Source organism: Hevea brasiliensis, chromosome 3 (assembly GCF_030052815.1).
Source record: "Hevea brasiliensis isolate MT/VB/25A 57/8 chromosome 3, ASM3005281v1, whole genome shotgun sequence".
NCBI lineage: Eukaryota > Viridiplantae > Streptophyta > Magnoliopsida > Malpighiales > Euphorbiaceae > Hevea > Hevea brasiliensis.
This window is the reverse complement of record NC_079495.1, coordinates 85,882,035-85,903,593: the sequence shown is the minus strand read 5'-3', so window position 1 is coordinate 85,903,593 and position 21,559 is coordinate 85,882,035. Positions and strand designations below refer to the sequence as shown.

General features: G+C 33.6%; 1 protein-coding gene and 1 pseudogene across 1 annotated transcript; one reads left to right on the top strand and one right to left on the bottom strand.

Moving 5' to 3' along the window:
• The first annotated feature begins 11,874 nt into the window (after positions 1-11,874).
• On the top strand, positions 11,875-14,515 carry LOC131178678 (F-box protein CPR1-like). The gene is made up of 4 exons (XM_058144035.1): positions 11,875-13,237; positions 13,474-13,567; positions 13,718-13,824; positions 14,110-14,515. Exons 1-2 carry the CDS (start codon positions 12,039-12,041, stop codon positions 13,511-13,513), a joined length of 1,239 nt encoding a protein of 412 aa, XP_058000018.1. The 5' UTR covers positions 11,875-12,038; the 3' UTR covers positions 13,514-13,567; positions 13,718-13,824; positions 14,110-14,515.
• A 5,086-nt stretch (positions 14,516-19,601) lies between these two features.
• On the bottom strand, positions 19,602-21,266 carry LOC110636583 (uncharacterized; annotated as a pseudogene).
• Positions 21,267-21,559: the final 293 nt, after the last annotated feature.

Genomic DNA, 21,559 nt, shown 5'->3' with positions numbered 1-21,559 from the left:
AATGATATAAAATAATTTTTAGGAGTACCTATCGATTCCCACGCCTGCTAGAATGGAACGTATCTCCTCTAATTTCTTTACTCTTCTTACAATCATCTTTGAGTTAGGGTTGTTACTGTAATTTTACACACTTTTAATGGAAAAAAAATTTAATGATGGAATGATCTTTCAATTAACGAAAGGAATGGTTAGAAACGAATTAATGCGATTCTAAATATTTTAAAAAATAATAATTAACTAATTTTATCAAATTCTAGAAACTAAATAATTGAAATTACAGTAAATCAAACTGATTAAAAAATATTTTATTAAATTAAATTTTATTCAAATAAATTTGTATAGCATATAATACTATTTAGAATATAATTAAACTTACTTGTTGAGTATAGTTAATTAAATCTATTTAATATATAAATGATTAAATAAATATAATATTATATTTAAATAAATATAATTTAAATATTTTATAAAATTATTAAATTTTTTAAATGTAAAATATTAACAAAAATATAAATTATTAATTAAAATATAAAAAAAAATAAATTCAAGCATTATTAATAATAATTGAATTTAGGTGAATTTAAATAATATAAAATAAATTTAAATATTAAAAATATTAATTAAATTTGAATAAGGTATTTTTATTACCGCCTGTTGCAACCAATCTCCTCTATTATTATCATGTTACACACTTTTAATGAAAAAAACATTTTGATGCTATTAACGAAGGGAATGGTTTGAAAATAATTAATACATTTTTAAAAATAAAAAGTTAATTAATTAATTAAGATTACCAAGTCTTAGACATTAAATACTAATTTATCAACGCGCTGAATATTTTTTTATATCCAATCAATTGAATGGTATTAAAATGGATTTAATCAATATATAATGGAATATTAAATAAATTTGAGTTCTATTAAGTGTTGCTCAAATTTATTAATATAAATAATTAATTAAATATAAAAATATATATTTAATAATAATATTTATAAATTCCATGTAATTTATATTTTAAATAAATAAAATTTAAATATTTTATAAAATTATTTAATTTTAAATATATAGTATTAATAAAAAAATTTATATAATTTATTGATTAAAATATATAAAATTAAATAACTTCAAGTATAATAATAATAATAATAATAATAATAATTATTATTATTATTATTATTATTATTATTATTATTATTATTATTAAAACGAATTCAAATAATTTAAAATAAAATTTTATAAAATTATAAATAAATTTTAATATTAAAAATATTAATAAATTGAAATTTAAATGTTTCTATTGCATTAGAACATAGCCAAATTTCCTCTAATTTTCTCTCTCCTTGCTGTCATTTTTGAGTTATTATTATCATTTTGCACACTTTTAATGAAAAAATCATTTTAATGATGGAGTGATCTTTTGATTAACAAAAGCAATGGCTATACACTAAGTAATTGAATTCTAAAATTAAAAAAAAAAAAGAATTAATTAACTAATATTATCATGTCCTTACACTAAAAACTGAAATTAAAGCAAATCATGCTCACTACAAATTTTTGTGGAGGAAATAACAGACGTTGAATAAAAAGTCCTTTCCAGATCGAGCCTGATTGGTCAAGGTCATGCACTTGGGAATTTGACTGAATTTTGACGAATCTTGGGCCCAGCGAAGTATTTTTTATTGATGGGCCCATTTACATTTAAAAAAGGTAAATTATTTTTTTAACTAAAAAAAAGTAAATTATCATTTAGTATAATTTGAGGCTAAATATATGGTTTGGTCCATGTTATATATAATTGTATTGATTATTTAATCTTTTATTTATTTTTATAAATTTAATCTTTAATCAAGCTAAGAAAAATAGCTAATAAGAGATTAAAGTATGTCAAAAATATATGTCAAAATTAAAATTTAAAAGCTAATTAATATGTCACGACCCAACCTATGGGCCGGACCGGCACTAGGACCTGGGCCAGCCTAAAGCCCCCGAGGCCCGTAGTAAGCCTTAACTATTCATTAACCCAACTCTAAGGCCCATTTGGGCCCAATATCAAGAAAACAAACGGACAGAGTCCGGCCATAAAATGGACTTTCCAACGGGGAGTTTTCGACTCACCCGACCTGTAAACACAATAAACAATCCATTGGGGAGCTCAGCTCACCCTCCACATACTCATCAACATAATAATAAATGGGAGTTCGGCTCCCTCATCCAATCCATCAAACAGACTTAAAATATTAAGTTTACAGGTCCAACATGAATATAATATTACAGACCAATTTCAAATAATTACTGCTAACACATGCGGAAATTCTAGGAGTAAATAAAATTACACAAATATCAATAAACAACCTGCGAAGCATAAAAGCAGGTTAACCCAGAATAAATATCCTCCTGTGGCCTGTAAAAATTTTTGAACAGGAGTGAGCGTTCGACTCAGAGAGTAAAATATCAATTTTAACCATAATCCCTATAACTATCTAAAACTAATGCACCCTGTAGAGTGAAATGCAACATCAACAACATTTTCACATCATAGCATCAAAAAGGTAATTTGGAGCACTCACACACCCTGTAGTATCGATCATAACATATGGGAGCCGATCCCTATACGACTCTCTTAAATCCAACTGCGTGCCAATTACTCAAGCTCGGACTTCCACTTAATAACCAAATCGAGGGTCCCAACAATTACTCAAGCCGTGACTACCCTCGAAGGATCGGGTCCCAAATAATTACTCAAGCCGTGATCGCCTGGCCCTATCCCTAGTCCACACCACATCACACGCACGCCAACGCACGCACACTGCTCCAAATTACCACAACAACATTCATGGCACATTAACAGTTATGAATGCAACATAATTCGTGCTTAGAGTTTAACTAAATAAATATATGCATATAAGTGATGCATGGACATGCTGAACATATAATAATATCGAAATTACAATTAAAATTAATATTTTACTCACAGGACTTGACAACAAATTATCGTGGTAGTGGGCGGAGGAAGAAGGCTGTCCCGGCTCACCTGACAATCATATTACATTTATTTAATACAATCTGACTCAATACAAACAAAGAAAAAGACTAATTACGTCCTAAGTCGTGCCGAAAATCTGGCAGAGTCTCCCCTATACCTAGGACCTACCCAACCTGCAAAAGGGTTCAAAACACACTTCTATACTCACAATCCATATATCAACAGTTCAATCATATCACACAGCCCCTCCCAGGCCCATCAAATCGTCATCCATCACAATACGCAAAATTTCAATTTAGTCCTTATTATTGATCATTTTTGCAAAACGCCCAAACAAGCTCTAAAAATTATAAAACTTTGCCCCATGTCCTTAGCAATATTACTAAGCTATTGCAAAAGAATCGTAATTTTCTAAGCTACCACGAATATTTTATGGATTTTTAATCCTATTTAAGCACTAGAAAATTACGTAAAAACAAGGTTGGGTTTACCTTTGCGATTCGGACTTGGGAGCGCCTGGGGCGTCGACAATGGGGCTAGCCAAAACCTCGGCCCAATTCGAGACTTTTCCGGTCACGGTGCATGCGGCGAAATTTGCGACCGTCAATCGCCGAATTTCCGCGAATCGAGGATACCTACACGAAGCCCATAACACGGGGGTTAGCACATAAATTTTTCAGAATTTTCTAAGCTCATTTAATGCTCGAAATTACACTGCGAAGTTCCGTGGGACCCACCGAAAAACGGTGTCGGAAAAATTCGAAATTTATGTCGTTGCGAAGCTCTCGACGAATGGAGCGTCTTTGGTGGCCTCGGTTTCCTCGTGGATTCACGGTTTCGAGAAATCTAGCCCAAAAGTCGAAATGGGCTAAAATCTTCCCGAGCAAAAATCGGACAAACCGCTCGATGGATTTGGCGTTCTTGGTGTCTATGGAAAGCTCTCACGAGTAGATGATTTTAGACACAAGACCGGTCCAATCGGTGGCGGATCGGCCGGATTTGGCCGAGAAATCGGAGCGACGCAGGCAGGGAGGGGAGGAGAGAGAAAAGAAAGAGAAAAGAGAGGGACGACGCGCGCGGGAGAAGAAAAAGGAAAGGGAGCCGGTTCGATTCGACCGGTCCGATCCGGTCCGATTCGATTCGGCCGGTTCGATTCGAAATACAAAATTTTGAATTTTTACTCTGCCTCGGGACCGAAAACGAGGTCCAAAAATTCCGAAAAAATTCCATAAAACTCAGAAAAATACGTAGACTCCAAATATATTTTTAGTTTTGCCACGTGGTCTTTAAATTAATTTTTAAAAATCATCAAAGTTTATATTTTCTGAAAATCGAACCCGATTTTTAAAATCTGAAAAATCTCAAAAAAAAATTCCTAAAATTTAAATAAAATTAAAATACCAAAAATAATCATAAAAAATAAAATTTTGGGGTCTTACATTCTTCCCCTTACGTAAAAATTCGTCCTCGAATTTTTACACAAGGCGAATAAAGCACATGATTATACATTGAACAAATAAGGGTACTTGCTACGCATGTCCCGTTCGACTCAGTGCACTCTTCCACCGATCGACTCCTCCACAAAACCTTAACCATAGGGATCTGCTTTTGATCTCAATTGTCTCTCTTGGTAGTCCTCTATTGCTAAAGTCTGCTCCTAAAATGTCAAATTTTCTTTTAGCTCTATCACATCATCATGATGCATGAGAAGGATCGGGAATGTATTTCTGAGCATGGAGATGTGAAACACGGATGAACGTGAGAAAGGTTGGGTGGTAGCTCCAACCGTAGGCAATCGCTCCAACTCTATCAAGAACCTCAAAAGGTCCGATATACCGAGGTGCCAACTTGCCCTTCTTCCGAATCTCATGACTCCTTCATTGGAGATACCTTGAGAATACATAGTCGCCTTCGCAAACTCCACATCCTCCGTCTGGGTCCGCATAACTCTTCGCTTCATCGAAATGTCCTCGCCGTTCCTCGATTAAAGGAACTACCAGAAGTGTCTTGCACTAGGTCTACATCATGCACCCTTGCTTCCCCATTTCTGTCCCAACATAGAGGAGACCTACACTTTCTTCCATAGGGTGCCATCCTATCTTTGGAGTGATAAGCTGTTGTTGTAGGCAAACTCCACGAGCTAGTTGCTCATCCCATGACCTCCAAAATCCAAGACACTCATGCGAAGCATGTCTTGATGTTTGGATCGTCCTTTCGATTTGTCCCGTCTGCATCGAGGTGGAAGGCATCTTGAAGTTCAGCGTGTGCCAAGTGCCTCCTGCAACTTTCTCAAAAACCGCGAAGTGAACTGGGGCCCTCTGTCAGAGATTATAGAATCCGGAACTCCATGCAATCGACTATTTCTCGAATGTAGAGCCGCATACTGTACGCAGTATGTAGTCTTTACAGGTAAGAAGTGAGTGATTTGGTCAAGCGGTCTACAATTACCCATATCGAGTCATATCCTCGCGTGGTACGAGGCAACCTACCACAAAATCTATAGTAATCATTTCCCACTTCCATTCTAGGATAGGGGGCTCTTACAGCTTCCCTGACGGTCTCTGGTGTTCAAACTTCACCTTCTGACAAGTCAAGCACTTGGACACAAAGTCTGCTATATCTCTCTTCATGCCATTCCACGGTAGCTATCTTTCACATCATGGTACATCTTGGTGGAACACGGGTGGATATCAGACAAAGTGTATAGTGTGCCTCTTGCATGATTTCATTCTGAGGTTGTCCACATCGGGCACACATATCCTAGAACCTTGCACTAGGGCGCCATCATTGGCAAATCCAAACTCACCACCTTCACCTTCTTTGTACTCTTTCTATGATCTTTATCAATTGTTGGTCTCGTGGCCGGGAAACTCTAACTCTGTCCCTCAAGTCTGGCCTCACTGAAAAGTGAGCCAACAATACCCCCTCATCTGAAAGATCTAGGATTAGACCTTGATCCATCAACTCATGTACCTCCCGAATCAACGGTCTCTTCTCTACTGAAATGTGTGCCAAACTGCCAGAAGATTTTCTGCTCAGAGCATCTGCCACAACATTGGCCTTTCCTGGGTGGTACCGGATGGTGCAATCATAGTCTTCGTAAGCTCCATCCATCTCCTCTGTCTCAAGTTCAAGTCCCTCTGTTGGAAGATGTACTTCAAACTCTTATGGTCGGTGTATATCTCGCACGCTTCACCATACAGGTAGTGTCTCCAGATTTTTAGTGCAAAGATTACAGCCGCCATTTCCAAATCATGGGTGGGGTAGTTCTGCTCATGCCTCTTCAGCTGCCTTGAAGCATAAGCCATTACCTTTCCATTCTGCATCAACACACACCCTAGGCCAACTCTGGAGGCGTCACAATACACGGTGTATCCTTCACCACTCACAGATAGTGTCAACACAGGGGCAGTGGTTAGACACTCCTTAAGCTTCTGGAAACTCACCTCACAGTCAGCTGTCCACATGAATGGAACATTCTTCCTGGTCAACTTAGTTAGGGGAGCCGCTATCTGGAGAAATCTTGTACAAAACGCTTTGTAGTAGCGCTAAACCCGTAAAACTTCGCACCTCGTTGATGTTGTAGGCCTAAGCCAATCGATTCTGACTTCAATTTTCTTGGGATCCACTTGAATACCGTCTCTAGAAACCACGTGTCCCAAGAATGAGATGCTTTCTAGCCAAAATTCACATTTGAAAATTTGGCGTATACCGGTGCTCCTCAAAGTCCGCAACACCATCCTCAAGTGCCACACGTGTTCTTCCTCGGTCCGAGAGTATACCAAAATGTCATCTATGAATACGATGACAAAGCGGTCCAAAATGGCTTGAACACCTGTTCATCAGGTCCATGAAGGCCTTTGGTGCATTAGTGAGTCCAAAAGACATCACCAAGAACTCATAATGACCATATCTTGTCCTCGAAAGCCGTTTTGGACACGTCCTCATTCACGATTCTCAAGCGATGGTAGCTTCGATCGCAGTCTATCTTGGAAAAGAATCTAGCCCCTTGAGTGATCAAACAAATCATCGATCCGAGGAAGTGGATACTTGTTCTTCACAGTCACCTTGTTCGGTATGCGTAGTCGATACACAACCTCAATGACCCATCCTTCTTTCTCACAAATAAACAGAGCACCCGGTGAAGTGCTCGGACGTATGAAACCCTTGTCCAAAAGCTCTGTAGTTGCTCCTTCAACTCTTTCAATTCTCACGGTGCCATCCTGTAAGGTGGCATAATGAGTTGCCAACCATCCATCCCGGATTACATGAAATCCACATCGGTAGAGGAACCAAGTCTGCCGGGAGGATCTTTCCATCCACTACCACTGGGCTAACCGGAAATACCATGTCTACATCTATGTTGTCACTAAGTGGGGTAGCTACCGACAAAGGGCATTCTAAGGTTGTAGGGTTTCTACCCAACCTCATGGCAAACACAGGGGAGACAAATGAGTGCGTAGCACCCGGATCTATCAAAACACGAGCCTCATAAGAAGCACCGGAAGAATACCGCCACAACCGCATTTGAAGCTTGAGCATCACGGTGGGTCGGTGAAAACCCGAGCTTGACCCTACCCCGAGTGGCGTAACCACGACATCGACTTCTACCTCTGACCGCCTCCAAATCCACGCCCCTTGTCCTCGGCCTGTTGCCACCGAATCGATCGCCGCCATGTTGGAAGCACCGGATACAATCGCCGAGGAACATTCGCAATGAACCACGTGACCCCATCCGTGGCTCATTGAACATGGGGCATTCTCTAGCAAAGTGACCGGTTGGCCACACACAAGCATACTCGATCCCATCAAACAAGGTCTGAATGTCCTCTTCCACACTTTGTGCACAAGGTGCCAAGGAGGATCTGAACTGCACCAGGCTGTACCTGAATCGTTACCACCGCTGGATCCGCACTGGTGCGAATCCTCGTGATGCGTGTCTAAAACCACTTCTCTTGCTCCTACCCTTTCCTCTGTAATTACTCTGGCCACCACTGTCAGGAGTACCCATGGAAGGGACACCTGAGGAACCCTCTGCTCTGTTTTTCTTTTCTCTTCCTTTGTCATCCAAAGCATAGCTAATCTAAATCTTCTATCACCAATCAGACTGCATTCTGCTGTCAGAGAATCCAAAACCGATATGCATCGTCGACACATCATAGGTACTGTGCACCAACTTCTTGAAATTTATGATCTGCTTTGTAAGATTCCTCTCTTGGTGCGGTGGATCTGCTTTGTGGAGGGTGGACCATATCTCGCGCCATCATGTCGATGGTTCTCTGCACTGGCTAGAGTAGCGCCATGGGGTCCATGGGACCTGTGCCATGAAAGACTGTTCTTGAGCGTGGGTAGCTGCTTCTACTTGAGCAGCTCTAGGCCTCCTACCCCGCCTCCTGGCGGCGCCTCATCTGTCTTGACACCTCGTCGAGCACATCCGCTCGTGCGATGGCGGCTCTCACGCTTCTACGCATTTTCACGAAATTCAGCGGATTAGCCCACAAAATTCAAAGCGCACATTGCAGACTCTATAGACTCATATTTACACACAATATATGAAGCAGAAACTAGAAGCAAAGACGACAATGCAAGACGAATATGGACCCTATTTTTCCGCATGTGACTCCTATTAGACTTTTCCCAACACTTTAAACAACATTCCCTAAGAATCTGGAGCCTAAGCTCTGATACCACATTTGTCACGACCCAACCTATGGGCGGACCAAGACTAGGACACAGGCGACCTAAAGCCCCGAGGCCCGTAGTAAGCCTTAACTATTCATTAACCCAACTCTAAGGCCCATTTGGGCCCAATATCAAGAAAACAAGCGGACAGAGTCCGCCATAAAATGGACTTTCCAACGGGAGTTTTGACTCACCCGACTGTAAAACACAATAAACAATCCATTGGGGAGCTCAGCTCACCCTCCACATACTCATCAACATAATAATAAATGGGAGCTCAGCTCCCTCATCCAATCCATCAAACAGACTTAAAATATTAAGTTTACAGGTCCAACATGAATATAATATTACAGACCAATTTCAAATAATTACTGCTAACACATGCGGAAATTCTAGGAGTAAATAAAATTACACAAATATCAATAAACAACCTGCGAAGTATAAAAGCAGGTTAACCCAGAATAAATATCCTCCTGTGGCCTGTAAAAATTTTTGAACAGGAGTGAGCGTTCGACTCAGAGTAAAATATCAATTTTAACCATAATCCCTATAACTATCTAAAACTAATGCACCTGAGAGTGAAATGCAACATCAACAACATTTTCACATCATAGCATCAAAAGGTAATTTGGAGCACTCACACACCTGTAGTATCAATCATAACATATGGGAGCCGATCCCTATCTGACATTTCTCTTAAATCCAACTTTGGTGCCCGAATTACTCAAGCTCGGACTTCCACTTAATAACCAAATCGAGGGTCCTGAATTACTGCCGTGACTACCCCTCGAAGGATCGGGTCCCGAATTACTCAAGCCGTGATCGCCGCCCTATCCATAGTCCACACCACATCACACGCACGCCAACGCTGACACTGCTCCAAATTACCACAACAACATTCATGGCACATTATGATTATGAATGCAACATAATTCGTGCCTAGAGTTTAACTAAATAAATATATGCATATAAGTGATGCATGGGCATCTTTGAACATATAATAATATCGAAATTACAATTAAAATTAATATTTTACTCACGGACTTGACGACAAATTACTGTGGCGGGCGGAGGAAGAAGGCTGTCAGCTCACCTGACAATCATATTACATTTATTTAATACAATCTGACTCAATACAAACAAAGAAAAAGACCAATTACGTCCTAAGTCGTGCCGAAAATCCGGCAGAGTCTCCCCTATACCTAGGACCTACCCAACCTGCAAAAGGGTTCAAAACACACTTCTATACTCACAATCCATATATCAACAGTTCAATCATATCACACACCCCTCACAGGCCCATCAAATCGATCATCCATCACAATACGCAAAATTTCAATTTAGTCCTTATTATTGATCATTTTTGCAAAAGCCCAAACAAGCTCTAAAAATTATAAAACTTTGCTCCGCGGTTATTAGGATTATTACTAAGCTATTGCAAAAGAATCGTAATTTTCTAAGCTTCCACGATTATTTTATGGTTTTTTAATGATATTTAAGCTCTATTAAATTACTTAAAAAGAAGGTTGGGTTTACCTTTGCCGATTCAGACTTGGGAACGCGCCGACGTCGACAATGGGGGCTAGCCAAAACCTCGGCCCAATTCGAGACTTTTCGGTCACGTGCGTTCGCCCGAAATTTGCGAACCGGTCAATCGCCGAATTTCCGCGAATCGAGGATACCTACACGAAGCCCATAACACGGGGGTTAGCACATAAATTTTTCAGAATTTTCTAAGCTCATTTAATGCTCGAAATTACAACTGCGAAGTTCCGTGGGACCCACCAAAAATGGTGTCGGAAAAATTGAAATTTATGTCGTTGAAGCTCTCACGAATGGAGCGTGTTGGTGGCCTCGGTTTCCTCGTGGGATTCACGATTTTCGAGAAATCTAGCCCAAAAGTCGAAATGGGCTAAAATCTTCCCGAGCAAAAATCGGACAAACTGCTCTATGGATTTCGGCGTTCTTGGTGTCTATGGAAAGCTCTCGCAGAGTAGATGATTTTAGACACAAGACCCGGTCCAATCGATGGCCGGATCTGCCGGAGTTGGCCGGAGAAATTGGAGCGACGCGCGCGCGCAGGCGAGGGGAGGAGAGAGAAAAGAAAGAGAAAAGAGAGGGACGACGCGCGCGGGAGAAGAAAAAGGAAAGGGAGCCGGTTCGATTCGACCGGTCCGATCCGGTCCGGTTCGATTCGGCCGGTTCGATTCGAAATACAAAATTTTGAATTTTTACTCTGCCTCGAGACCGAAAACGAGGTCCAAAAATTTCGAAAAAAATTCCATAAAACTCAGAAAAATACGTAGACTCTAAATATATTTTTAGTTTTGCCACGTGGTCTTTAAATTAATTTTTAAAAATCATCAAAGTTTATATTTTAGGAAAATCGAACCTGATTTTTAAAATCCGAAAAATCTCAAAAAAATTTCTAAAATTCAAATAAAATTAAAATACCAAAAATACTCATAAATAATAAAATTTTGGGGTGTTACATAATATATTTCTTAAAATATGAAAAATTAAATTATTAGTTTTGCTACTCCCTCAATAAGATTACTTTTATTTTTTTATCTTTATCGAATTATAGTTAACTTTTCTTTTTAAAATTATAATTTATTTTTTAATTTATTAATATACTCTTACTTAATATATATTTAAAAAGTAAAATTTACTATTTTTAAAAATAATTTAATAATATAAGTTATTTAATTTTTAATACAATAATATGAGTGGAATATATTAAAAAAAATAAATTTTATTATTTTAACTATATTAATTATATTTTATTAATTTATGATAGAAATAAAGTTATATTTATAAAACGAAAAGTGTATAATATAAAATTAAAAATTTATTTATTTTATGAAAAATAATTTTTTAAAAAATAATTTTTTTATTTTATAATATTTAATCACTCAAAATATTAATTAATAGAAAATATTTTTAGAATAAAAGAAAAATTAATTATTTTCTGTATTTTTATAAATTTATTAAAATATGAAAATAATTATATATATTATATAAATAATTATTATTAATTTAATATTATAATTAAATAATAAAAATATTTTCATAAAAAAATATAAAAAAATATTTTTCATTCCCGAAACAAATCAACTTAAATTTAAAAAATAAAAAATAAAAAATAAAAAAAAGGAACAACTTGCCTTGTAAGGATTGCTTGGTTGGTTTGCAATTACAAATGGTGTTATCTGGAAGCATCTACCCATGCAATTCGCCATCTGTCTGTTCCTTTCCCCAACCGAAGCACCTTTCAAAAACCTAATCTATTTATGGTTTCCACCTCCTTATTTTCTCTTTTCCTTCTTTCCCTTCCATTTTCCTCTCAGCCAAACACTGACAGAAAGGAAAAATGTCCAAAGTCCCTCAGGATATCATCAACGACATCCTCCTTCAGCTCCCTATCAAGGCTCTTCTCCGCTTCCGATGCTTATCAAAACCTCTCTGCTCATTAATTAATGGTCCAAATTTCATTCAACTCCATCTCTCCCATTCACTTCATACCAGATCCAATCTCTCTCTCATCCTTCGAGATTGGAATCTTTATACCGTCGATTTTGATTCTCTTGATGCTGCTGCTTCCGCCATTGGCTCCGCGGAATCCCTCGAACACCCTTTACATGTGGGTGGCGGGACTGAAGCCATCGGTTCGTGTAATGGGTTGGTTGCGTTGCGAAATTCTGAGCGAGATCTAGCCTTGTATAACATAGCAACAAGAAAGCTGAAAAGAGTGCCAGCTTCAGAGATTGAGCCGCCCGATAGGTATTTGAAAACTGGGTATGTGTTTTATGGCTTTGGTTATGATTCGATTAATGAAGACTATAAACTAGTTAGAATGGTTACTTTTGTTGGGGATGATGATAGGTGTGAGTCTTTCGATTACGATTATGAGGTGAAGATTTATAGTCTGAAAAGTGAGTCGTGGAAGAGAATAAAGGGCTTGCCTAAATATCTTAGGTTCTTGCATAAACCATTTTTCCAGGTTTTGCATAGGAGAGGATATGGAGTTTTTGCTTCTAATGCTTTGCATTGGATTTTGCCTCACTGGCCGGAATTGGGTGTGAAAAGTTCTATTATTGCTTTTGATATTGTGTCTGAGATGTTCCGTGAAGTGCCCCAGCCTGAATATGCCAATAACAGGTTAAACTTTCAGGTTGATGTTGGGGTCTTGGAGGGGAGGTTGTGTGTGATGTGTAATTATGAACATATTTGTGTTGATTTGTGGGTTATGCGGGAGTATGGAATTAAGGAATCCTGGATTAAGCTGTTTTCATTTCGAACAACTAAATCCATTAGTGCTTTTATGTTTTTGAGGCCTTTGGCTTATTCAAAAGATGGGGATAAGATGCTATTAGAAGTGAATGATCAAAAGCTTGTATGGTATGATTGGAATAGGAGAACTGTTAGGACTTTGAAGATTAGGGGCGGTCCGAAGTCTTTTGGTGCAGAAATGTACGTGGGAAGCCTTGTTCCACTCGATGATGGTACTGAGGAGGTGGAGAAGAAGCAAGCACTGGAGATGGAGAAGAGGAAGACAAATACCAAGAAAATGTAATATAGCATCAACATATTCTTAATTTTTGCTCTCTCTTTTAGTGATTTCTACTAACTCTGTGTTTGCTTTCCATTGCATCTTTAACTTTTAATTGGGTGATAAGTCAATTGATAATGTCATTCTGCAATTTTCGGTTATCTATTAATAATGGAGAATGTTGATGATGATATATATACCATTTCATCTATACTATTCATTTTTATTTAATAAAAATATTTGTTATTGTTCTCAGGGATGATTTCTTATCAGTGGGGTTCAAACTGAAGTTATAATCAATTTAGCAAGGTTCAACACAGGATAAAAACCAAGTGGAATGAGGTATACTGGTAAGTACCATAACACTTGAATTAAAGCTGTTATTCTATTTGGTCTATGATATATACATACACACACACAACCAACTTAGCTATTCTTTTTTCTCGACATGTCATTCAACAGATTATCTCTCCTCAATGTGCACCTTTCTTTTCCCTCAGGTTTATCCTGGAGATGGGACATGATAATATGAAGTCGATAAAAATGACCGAAGAATACTTTTCATAATGTCATGTCTATCAATCTTCTGTTTGAAGAATTTTGCCAGGTTAGATATGGTTTTATCAGGGACATATTTCTGTCCATCTTTCCATATAAAGCATGAATACTGAATGAAATTCTCAGAATTGATGTAACAATGTTCTTTTTCCTGATCAATAAATAAAGTCAGTCCTTGACAATGTTGAAATCTATGTTTATTCACCATGGAAATTCAAATAAGACTGAAGTGTAACAGTAGTCATTGAAATCTAGGGGTGGTTTTGCTCCAGATATTAATGAAGTTCCATTTGTTCCATTAATTGAATCATGAGACTTCTATTGTGTTAAACAGTACATCATGACCAACTCCAGCAACCGAAGTGCACCCCATCCCCAAAGTCCATGGTACGTTTCACACAAACTACTCCCAACAATTTTCTGATTTAAATCTAGTATTACACACGCATGTTGAAGAGGGTGAAGGTAATCCAAGTTGAGTATCAACTTGAATAGTTTTAGACATTTGTGCTTCAATTAAAATCTGGAGCAGTTTGAACTCTTGTTATTATACTCAAGGGATAACTAAAGGAAAAGAAGTCTTCTATGATATTAAGGTGTTACTGTTAAAGTCTAGTCTTGGTGTTTAAATATAATTGATTATGAATAATTAAGAACTTCAACGTGAATTTTAAGGAAATTTATCTCAAATTTTTTTACTAATTTCCTTCTGATAATAAAGTGTGTTATTTTTTAATCAACGGAATCTTGAAAAACGAATATTTTCGTTAAATTTAGGGTAATATAATTTATAATTTACTATTACATAAATGTGTAAGAAATAGATAACCCACTAACACTTTGTATATAATTAATTGTAAAATTTATAATATAATGACAACCATGAAATACAATTTTATATGATTTATTATAAATTATATTTTTCCACTAGAAATAAATGAAAACTTGAAGAAATAAATTTGTAAATTGGCCACTGCCTTGAGCTCTAGCCTTTCGCCTGAAGCCAAAGGGAGAACAGATTCGGCTTTTTCCCTGATTGGGAGGTGGGAGAAAAATGATGGTGGAGAATATTACTTGAGAAAATTGTAGTTACTTCCTCGTTACTTCCAACTTCATAGAATCTCATTTTTTTTTTTTTTTTATCAGAATATCCATTTTTCTAAATAAAACAAAACAAAGAGAATACGATACTACAAATCTAACTCAAATAGATTTTAAGTTTAGCACTCTTTTTACCCTTAATGTTTTTAATATAGTCAATCTTGAAAAATAAATTTGAAAAATAAAAAGAAATCATATTAGTGACAAGCATCTACTTAAAATTAGATGACAACGCAGATTGAAAATCATCAATTAGCTTCAAAAAGAGGTGTGATACATAGAAATTTTGTTAATCTCTGAGTAGACTCGATCAACTTTCTAAGACTATTTGTAAAGTAGTTTAGAAAATTAGTTGTCTAAACTACTTTGATATCAAAAAAATATTGATCACTATGGAGGTAGATTGAATGTTGAGTAAATCAGTCTAAAATATTACCAGATCTAATTTTACTTCTCTTCTAAGCAGAAAAAAAAAAAAAAAAAAACCTATAAGAAGATTAAAGGTGGACTAATAAAAGAGGACGTAAATCTCTCATTAATATGGGTAAAATCTACATTAAAAATAAAGAGGAAAAAAATTTAAAAAAAAAAAGAGAAAGAAGAAGTGGATTTCAATGTGCAACATTGGATACGTGAGCAGCAGTAGATTCAAAAAATTCCGTGGGTTGATGTATAAGATAAATTCATTTTTACTATTCATATTATAATATAATTAATATTTGAATTCTTATATTTTAGAAAATAGATAGAAAATATCTTTAAGGGATTAAAAGGTGCGTAGGGATAAAAAAGTTAACACGGGATGAAAATTTTCACTCACGGTTAAAGTTTGAGAAAAATAGATAGAATGATAAAAATGTATAATGAAATTAAAAATTAAGAATGTTTTATCTATTTTGCAAAATATAAGGATTTGATATAATGGATGATAAAGTAATTTATATTAAAATTTAAAATAAATTATATTTTTAATATATTTAATTTCAAATAGACTTGGAATTCAATATTTCATAATTAAAAATAATTAAAAGCTCATTGGAAAAATTTAGAATAAATTATTAATTTCACATAGTGAAATAATTTTAACAATTGAATGAGAAAATGAAAAATATGTAAAATAATTAAGTGAAATAAATTTATAAATTTCATATGATAAATAAAATTTAAGCATTTAAATGGAATAAAGACTATATTTGAGTCTGAACAAAGAAAAATAATTGTATAGAATACATATATTTTTAAAAGTTGGTGGGCCGGTATAATTGAATAGAATACATATACTTTTAAAAGTTGGTGGGGCGGTTGCCCCCATGCCAGGTGCTGGATGCTTAGATCCATCCCTCTTAACATAAGGGATGTCACTTTTATTACCCAGCTTTAATTTCCATCCCTTTCTTTTTTTTTCTTTTTTTTTTTAACATTTGTTTTCCTTCCTTTTCGAAAGTAATAGAAATCAAATTTTCCCCCATTTTCACGCTATTCAAACTTGGAAAAGAAGATGAGAATCCATATTTTTTTTTTATCTATCTTTATTTTTCAATCCTCTCTATTTTCTTTTTCCAAGCAAAGCTTTTGATTACCCATGCATTATAATGAAGCATATATAGATAGAGATTAAATTCTTATTTTCTATTTTTACTTTTGGTTTTTTTTTTTACCATATATACACAGATCGATAATGAAAAATTTATGAATTGATATAAAAATATTTATATTATTATAAAACTAATATATATATATATATATATATATATATATATATATATATATATATATATATATATATAAATTTACTATTATTTTTGACATTTTTTTATTGTTTTAAAATATTATATGATTATTTCATCATTAATACTAGATATCTTTATCCACATATGCAATAAAAAAATTATTAAATAATTTATCCAATCAATTTAGTAATCAAATTTTCACAAAATGTTTTTTCAACACTCAATTACAATAAGCAATATATCAATGTCAATTTCCTAAGTAAATAAATTAATGAATATATTCTTTTGAATTAACTTTTGAACAAACACTGAAGATTTTTTTTATTGTTTTTTAAAATTTTTTTTTATTTTATTAATTTAAAATTTCTCATAAATATATAGAGAAAATATTTTAATGTCTTTATTTTATTTAGTGATACTTTAATTTTTATATAATTATTTAAAAAAAATGAATGAATCATTGTTATTATTATTTTTTTTTAATTTTTGAATAGGGTCATTCAAACTTTTTGAATGAAATTTCTCATTATATATATATATGGCTAAAACTAATATAATATAAAAATAATTAAAATAACTTATTAATTAATTAATTTTAAATTTTAAAATTAAATTGTGCATATCTTACATTCGTTATAAAATATAAAATAAGTTGTTATTAAAAATATAAGTTATTATATTAATACATTTTTACAAAGAAATATTTTTTAAAAAATAATTAATAATTTTTTAAGAAATGAAAATTTAATTTAATTTTGACTCATATAATTATTTAATATTTTAATATAAATTTAAATTATATTTAATATAATTAATTAAAATTTTATCATTCGTCAACAATCCCATATAAAAAAAAAATTTAAGTGCTTATAAAGATGAGAGCCCGTTAACTAATTGGTTAATTCTAATATTTTAGTAATGGTTTATTTAAGCCAAGTAAGTTTATTTCATTTTTCACGAACTTATGTCTCGACCTTGTCATTCAACTCAATTAAGTGATATAGCATCAAAGTAAATCTGATCCGATTCAATTTAAGTATCTATATTCCTAATGTTCTTGGCAAAGTTTAATGTTTTAAAGTGAGGATTTCAAAGTTTTAAAATGGTTAACACTTGAGGGAGGAGAATTGTCAATAATCTCACATTGAAAAATAATAAATAATTCAAACGATGGAAAGTCAGCTAACTAATTCGTTAGCTGTAATATTTGGATGGTAGTTGGTTAAGTTCAACTAAGCCCATCTTATTTCTCATGTACTCTTGCTTTGGTCTGGTTGTTCATTTTTGTTTGTTCCATTTAATTAAGTTAATATTTGGCATAAATAAATTTCATAAAATTTTATAAAATTTATTTATAAATATAAAATTTTATTATTTAGTTTAAATGAAAATTCATTTGAAATTCTTAATAATCAATTTTATAAAATTTATTATAATTAAATTAAATAATATCAAAATTAATAGAAATTATAAATGAATTTCAAGTTTAAAATCATATATATTTCAAGTGATAAAATTATCCTCTTATTATATATCATTATATTTTATTTTATTTTATTTATTTCAAATATAAAATTTATTTCATTTGAAATAAATTTCATATTTAATAAAAAATATACCAACTAAAGAAATTCATTTATAAATGAATTTTATCATGGAATACATTTACAAATGAAATGAATTTTACCATAAAATTAAATCAAATAAAATCTTTATTATATATTATTTTATTTATTCCAAATACAAATTTTATTTAATTTAAAATGAATTCTACATTTAATATAAAATATGTAAAAAAAATTATTTGTAAATAAAATGAATTTTATCATAAAATTAAAGTAATATAAAAAATAATAAATTTTTAAAATAATTAAGAAAATATAAAATGTAAAAAAAAATTATAAAATTATACTTTTAAAATGAAAAAAAAAAGCAAATAATTTGTATAACGCGTGAATAAAGTTGAGCTTAACACGGTTTTTTCATGTGTCATGTCTCTTTTTAATAAGTGGTTTCTTTTTTTTTTTTTTCTAAATAACAAATGGCATTTTAGTTAATCAGTATCTTTCATCATATAAAAATTAAATTTTCACATAAATAACATTATAATATAGGTCTTTAATTTTTATTTATAATAAAAGTCTAATACTAACAGAAGTTTATTAAAAAAAACTTAGAATAGCCTAATCATAAATATAGGACTGAATTTTAGAATGATGTGGAATCAAAAGTAAACTTCAATAATAATGTGAAATAGAAACTTTTCCCTAAATAATGTGACTCAAAGGTGAACGAAAGAAAAGTTATTAAGCATTGAAATCGCTTCCTTGAGAGAAGATTTTAATAATATTTTGAATGCTAGCAAGTGGAATGGTTTTGGGAAGAGGCAGATTTACTATGGTACAAGAGGGTCAATTGACTACTTTTTTTTTTTTTTTAATTAGTCTATATATATATATATATATATATATATATATTGTGAGTTGAGACATGGGTTGCATCTAAAGGAGAAATTATGCAACATGTTAGAGGCAATCCCCTGAGCAGTCTTTTTACAATTCCTTTTCACATAAGAAAATCTGACAAAAATAAAAGAAGATGACAACAAATGAATATCATTAATAGGCAAAAGGTCCATTTTAGCTCTCCAAATATTAGTAAAAATTTAAAAAAGCCCCTAAACTTTTTTTTTTTTCTATCTATAAAGGTCCCTCAACTATTTAAAATAGTCACATGAAACCAAAATGAACATATATCAGCTCAATGTGAACTAGAAGACCAACGATGTTTAACTCCAACTATCTACTGTCATCTCTTCAAATGAAAAGGGCTTACGTACAGAGCCATTAGGGTTCATTATCTCCTTTTATAAACTCCATTTCTAAGCTTAATTAGAGAGTGTTTTAGGGGAAAAATGGTTGATGAGCTCTGGAACATGGCAAAATTCTTATCAGTAAGAGAAACTCTAATCTTGCTCAAAAGGCATTGAAGCTTTTCAAGTGAAATGATAGAAATTTGAAAATAGCAGTAAATTGCCTAAAAGGATGTAAGTTGTGGAATATGCACAAATAATGTACCATGAGACATGGCTATATATGATGCAAACCAATACAGGGGAGGACTAGTAGACAAGAAACGTGTGGCAACCTGCACATGCATGACAAGAAACGCAGTGGTTGTCATGAATCCCAAGTGCAAAGGGCATGGAATGATAAAGTCATGAAAGCATTCTAGTTTTTGGAATAAATCATGTTCTTTTCAGAGCACAGGATAATGATCATCCCCTTTAATCATTCGTTTCCTTTTACCTAAGATTATGATTTGCTTGCACTTTAGTAGATAATTTCTCCTTTGAGGGAGTAATGTTTTGTCTTGGAACTGTATCTAGAGAAGAAAATGAATCTACAGACCCCTTTTGGCCATTGGAAGATTGAAAACCCAAAGAGGAAAAAAATCTCAGGTTGCGACCTCACATAGTGCAGAATGAAGAAAAATCGCCAAAGACAGTATTGGGGATGCAACCAGAAAGTTTGGCAATTGTTCAACAGAAAATATTTTCAAGAAACTTACTTTCCAATAGTGACTCCGAATGTAATTGTATTGCACAAGTATTTTGGATTTGCACCAAGGCCTCATTTCATCCAAGTCACGTCCATGACACATATTGTAGCAGCCATATGCTTCAAAAGCAATAAAGGGAAGAAAAGTACATATACAATGGAATGCTCTAATGATAAAAACCCTTATGGCTAAAAAAGCATGTTTTTTTCAGGAATACATAATGATAAACTTGATCAATTGTTTGTACGGGATATTAAGTGGTACAATCCTCTAAGCGAGAATAGACAATACAAATGGTTTTGGCTCTTGTGTACCTAATATAATTAATATCTTGATAGGGTTCTTTTTGTGTTTTCAACTTGTTGATGTACTTCTCTTAGAGAAGACATCATACCTTTTAGGTGTTCTTCTAATTATTTTTTAGTCTCGATCATATGTGTTAGTGTAGGTAAATAAGAATGCATTTTTGAATATCATTTTCATGAGCTAATAGGGTCTGTCAATGAGAAAGAACTTATATATTTTATTATCATGCGATGGGTTAAACTCTATTTACTTTTAGCCTTGGCCTTATGATGAGGACATGATAAAGTGAACTTCTAATATTCAGATTCTTAAAATGAAGCAGCAAATAATCATCAAAGCAATATCATCTTTTTTGAGGCAAATTCCATATCTAGCATCAAGGCTTTGATATTATAAGTTCGAGGACATTCACTGTTGATCCACAATATGCGAACGTGAGTTAACTGCAGAGAACGGCATTTGACCTCCATTAATTTTGATGTAACATGTGCCATTTTAAATAGTTGAGAGGCTTTTTGGACCAAAAAAAAAGTTGAGAGGCTTTTTGGACCAAAAAAAAAAGTCTTTTTTGTTAATAGTTGGAGGGCTAAAATGTGCCTTTTACCTTATTAATAATTCCTTGAATAGCTAAAGGGCATTGACCACTTTAAAGAGCTTAAATGACAATAATGGAATCTCCCTCCATGATAACTCGCTGGAATCCTTTGGATCGAGCTAGAAGAGTTGCCTTTCTACAAGCTAATGCTTCTAAACCAGGGGAGAACAAATACCTGCAATCAACTTCATTGTCCATCTTATCGGGGTGCTGTGATAGTCTCTATAACAGCAGCTTTGTTGCCTTTACTATCCACTTCTGCATCAAAATTGATTTTTATGGTTCCTTCAAGAGGAGCTTCCCAAACACCACTCTTAGTGAATTGATGCATAGAAGACTTCATTTTTGGTTTGTATTTGTAGTATTCTTTATAATGCCATATAGCTAAGCTTAACACTTCTTTGTAACTCTTTTCTTGATGATTTGATGATTAAAACTAATATCATTACAACATTTCCAAGTCTACCTCAAGATGAAAATAGCTTGCACTA

Coding starts and splice junctions, on each gene's coding strand:
- LOC131178678 (XM_058144035.1), top strand. CDS start 12,039: ATGTCCAAAGTCCCTCAGGATATCATCAACGACATCCTCCTTCAGCTC. Junction 13,238..13,473: donor AAGACAAATACCAAGAAAAT/GTAATATAGCAT, acceptor TATTGTTCTCAG/GGATGATTTCTTATCAGTGG.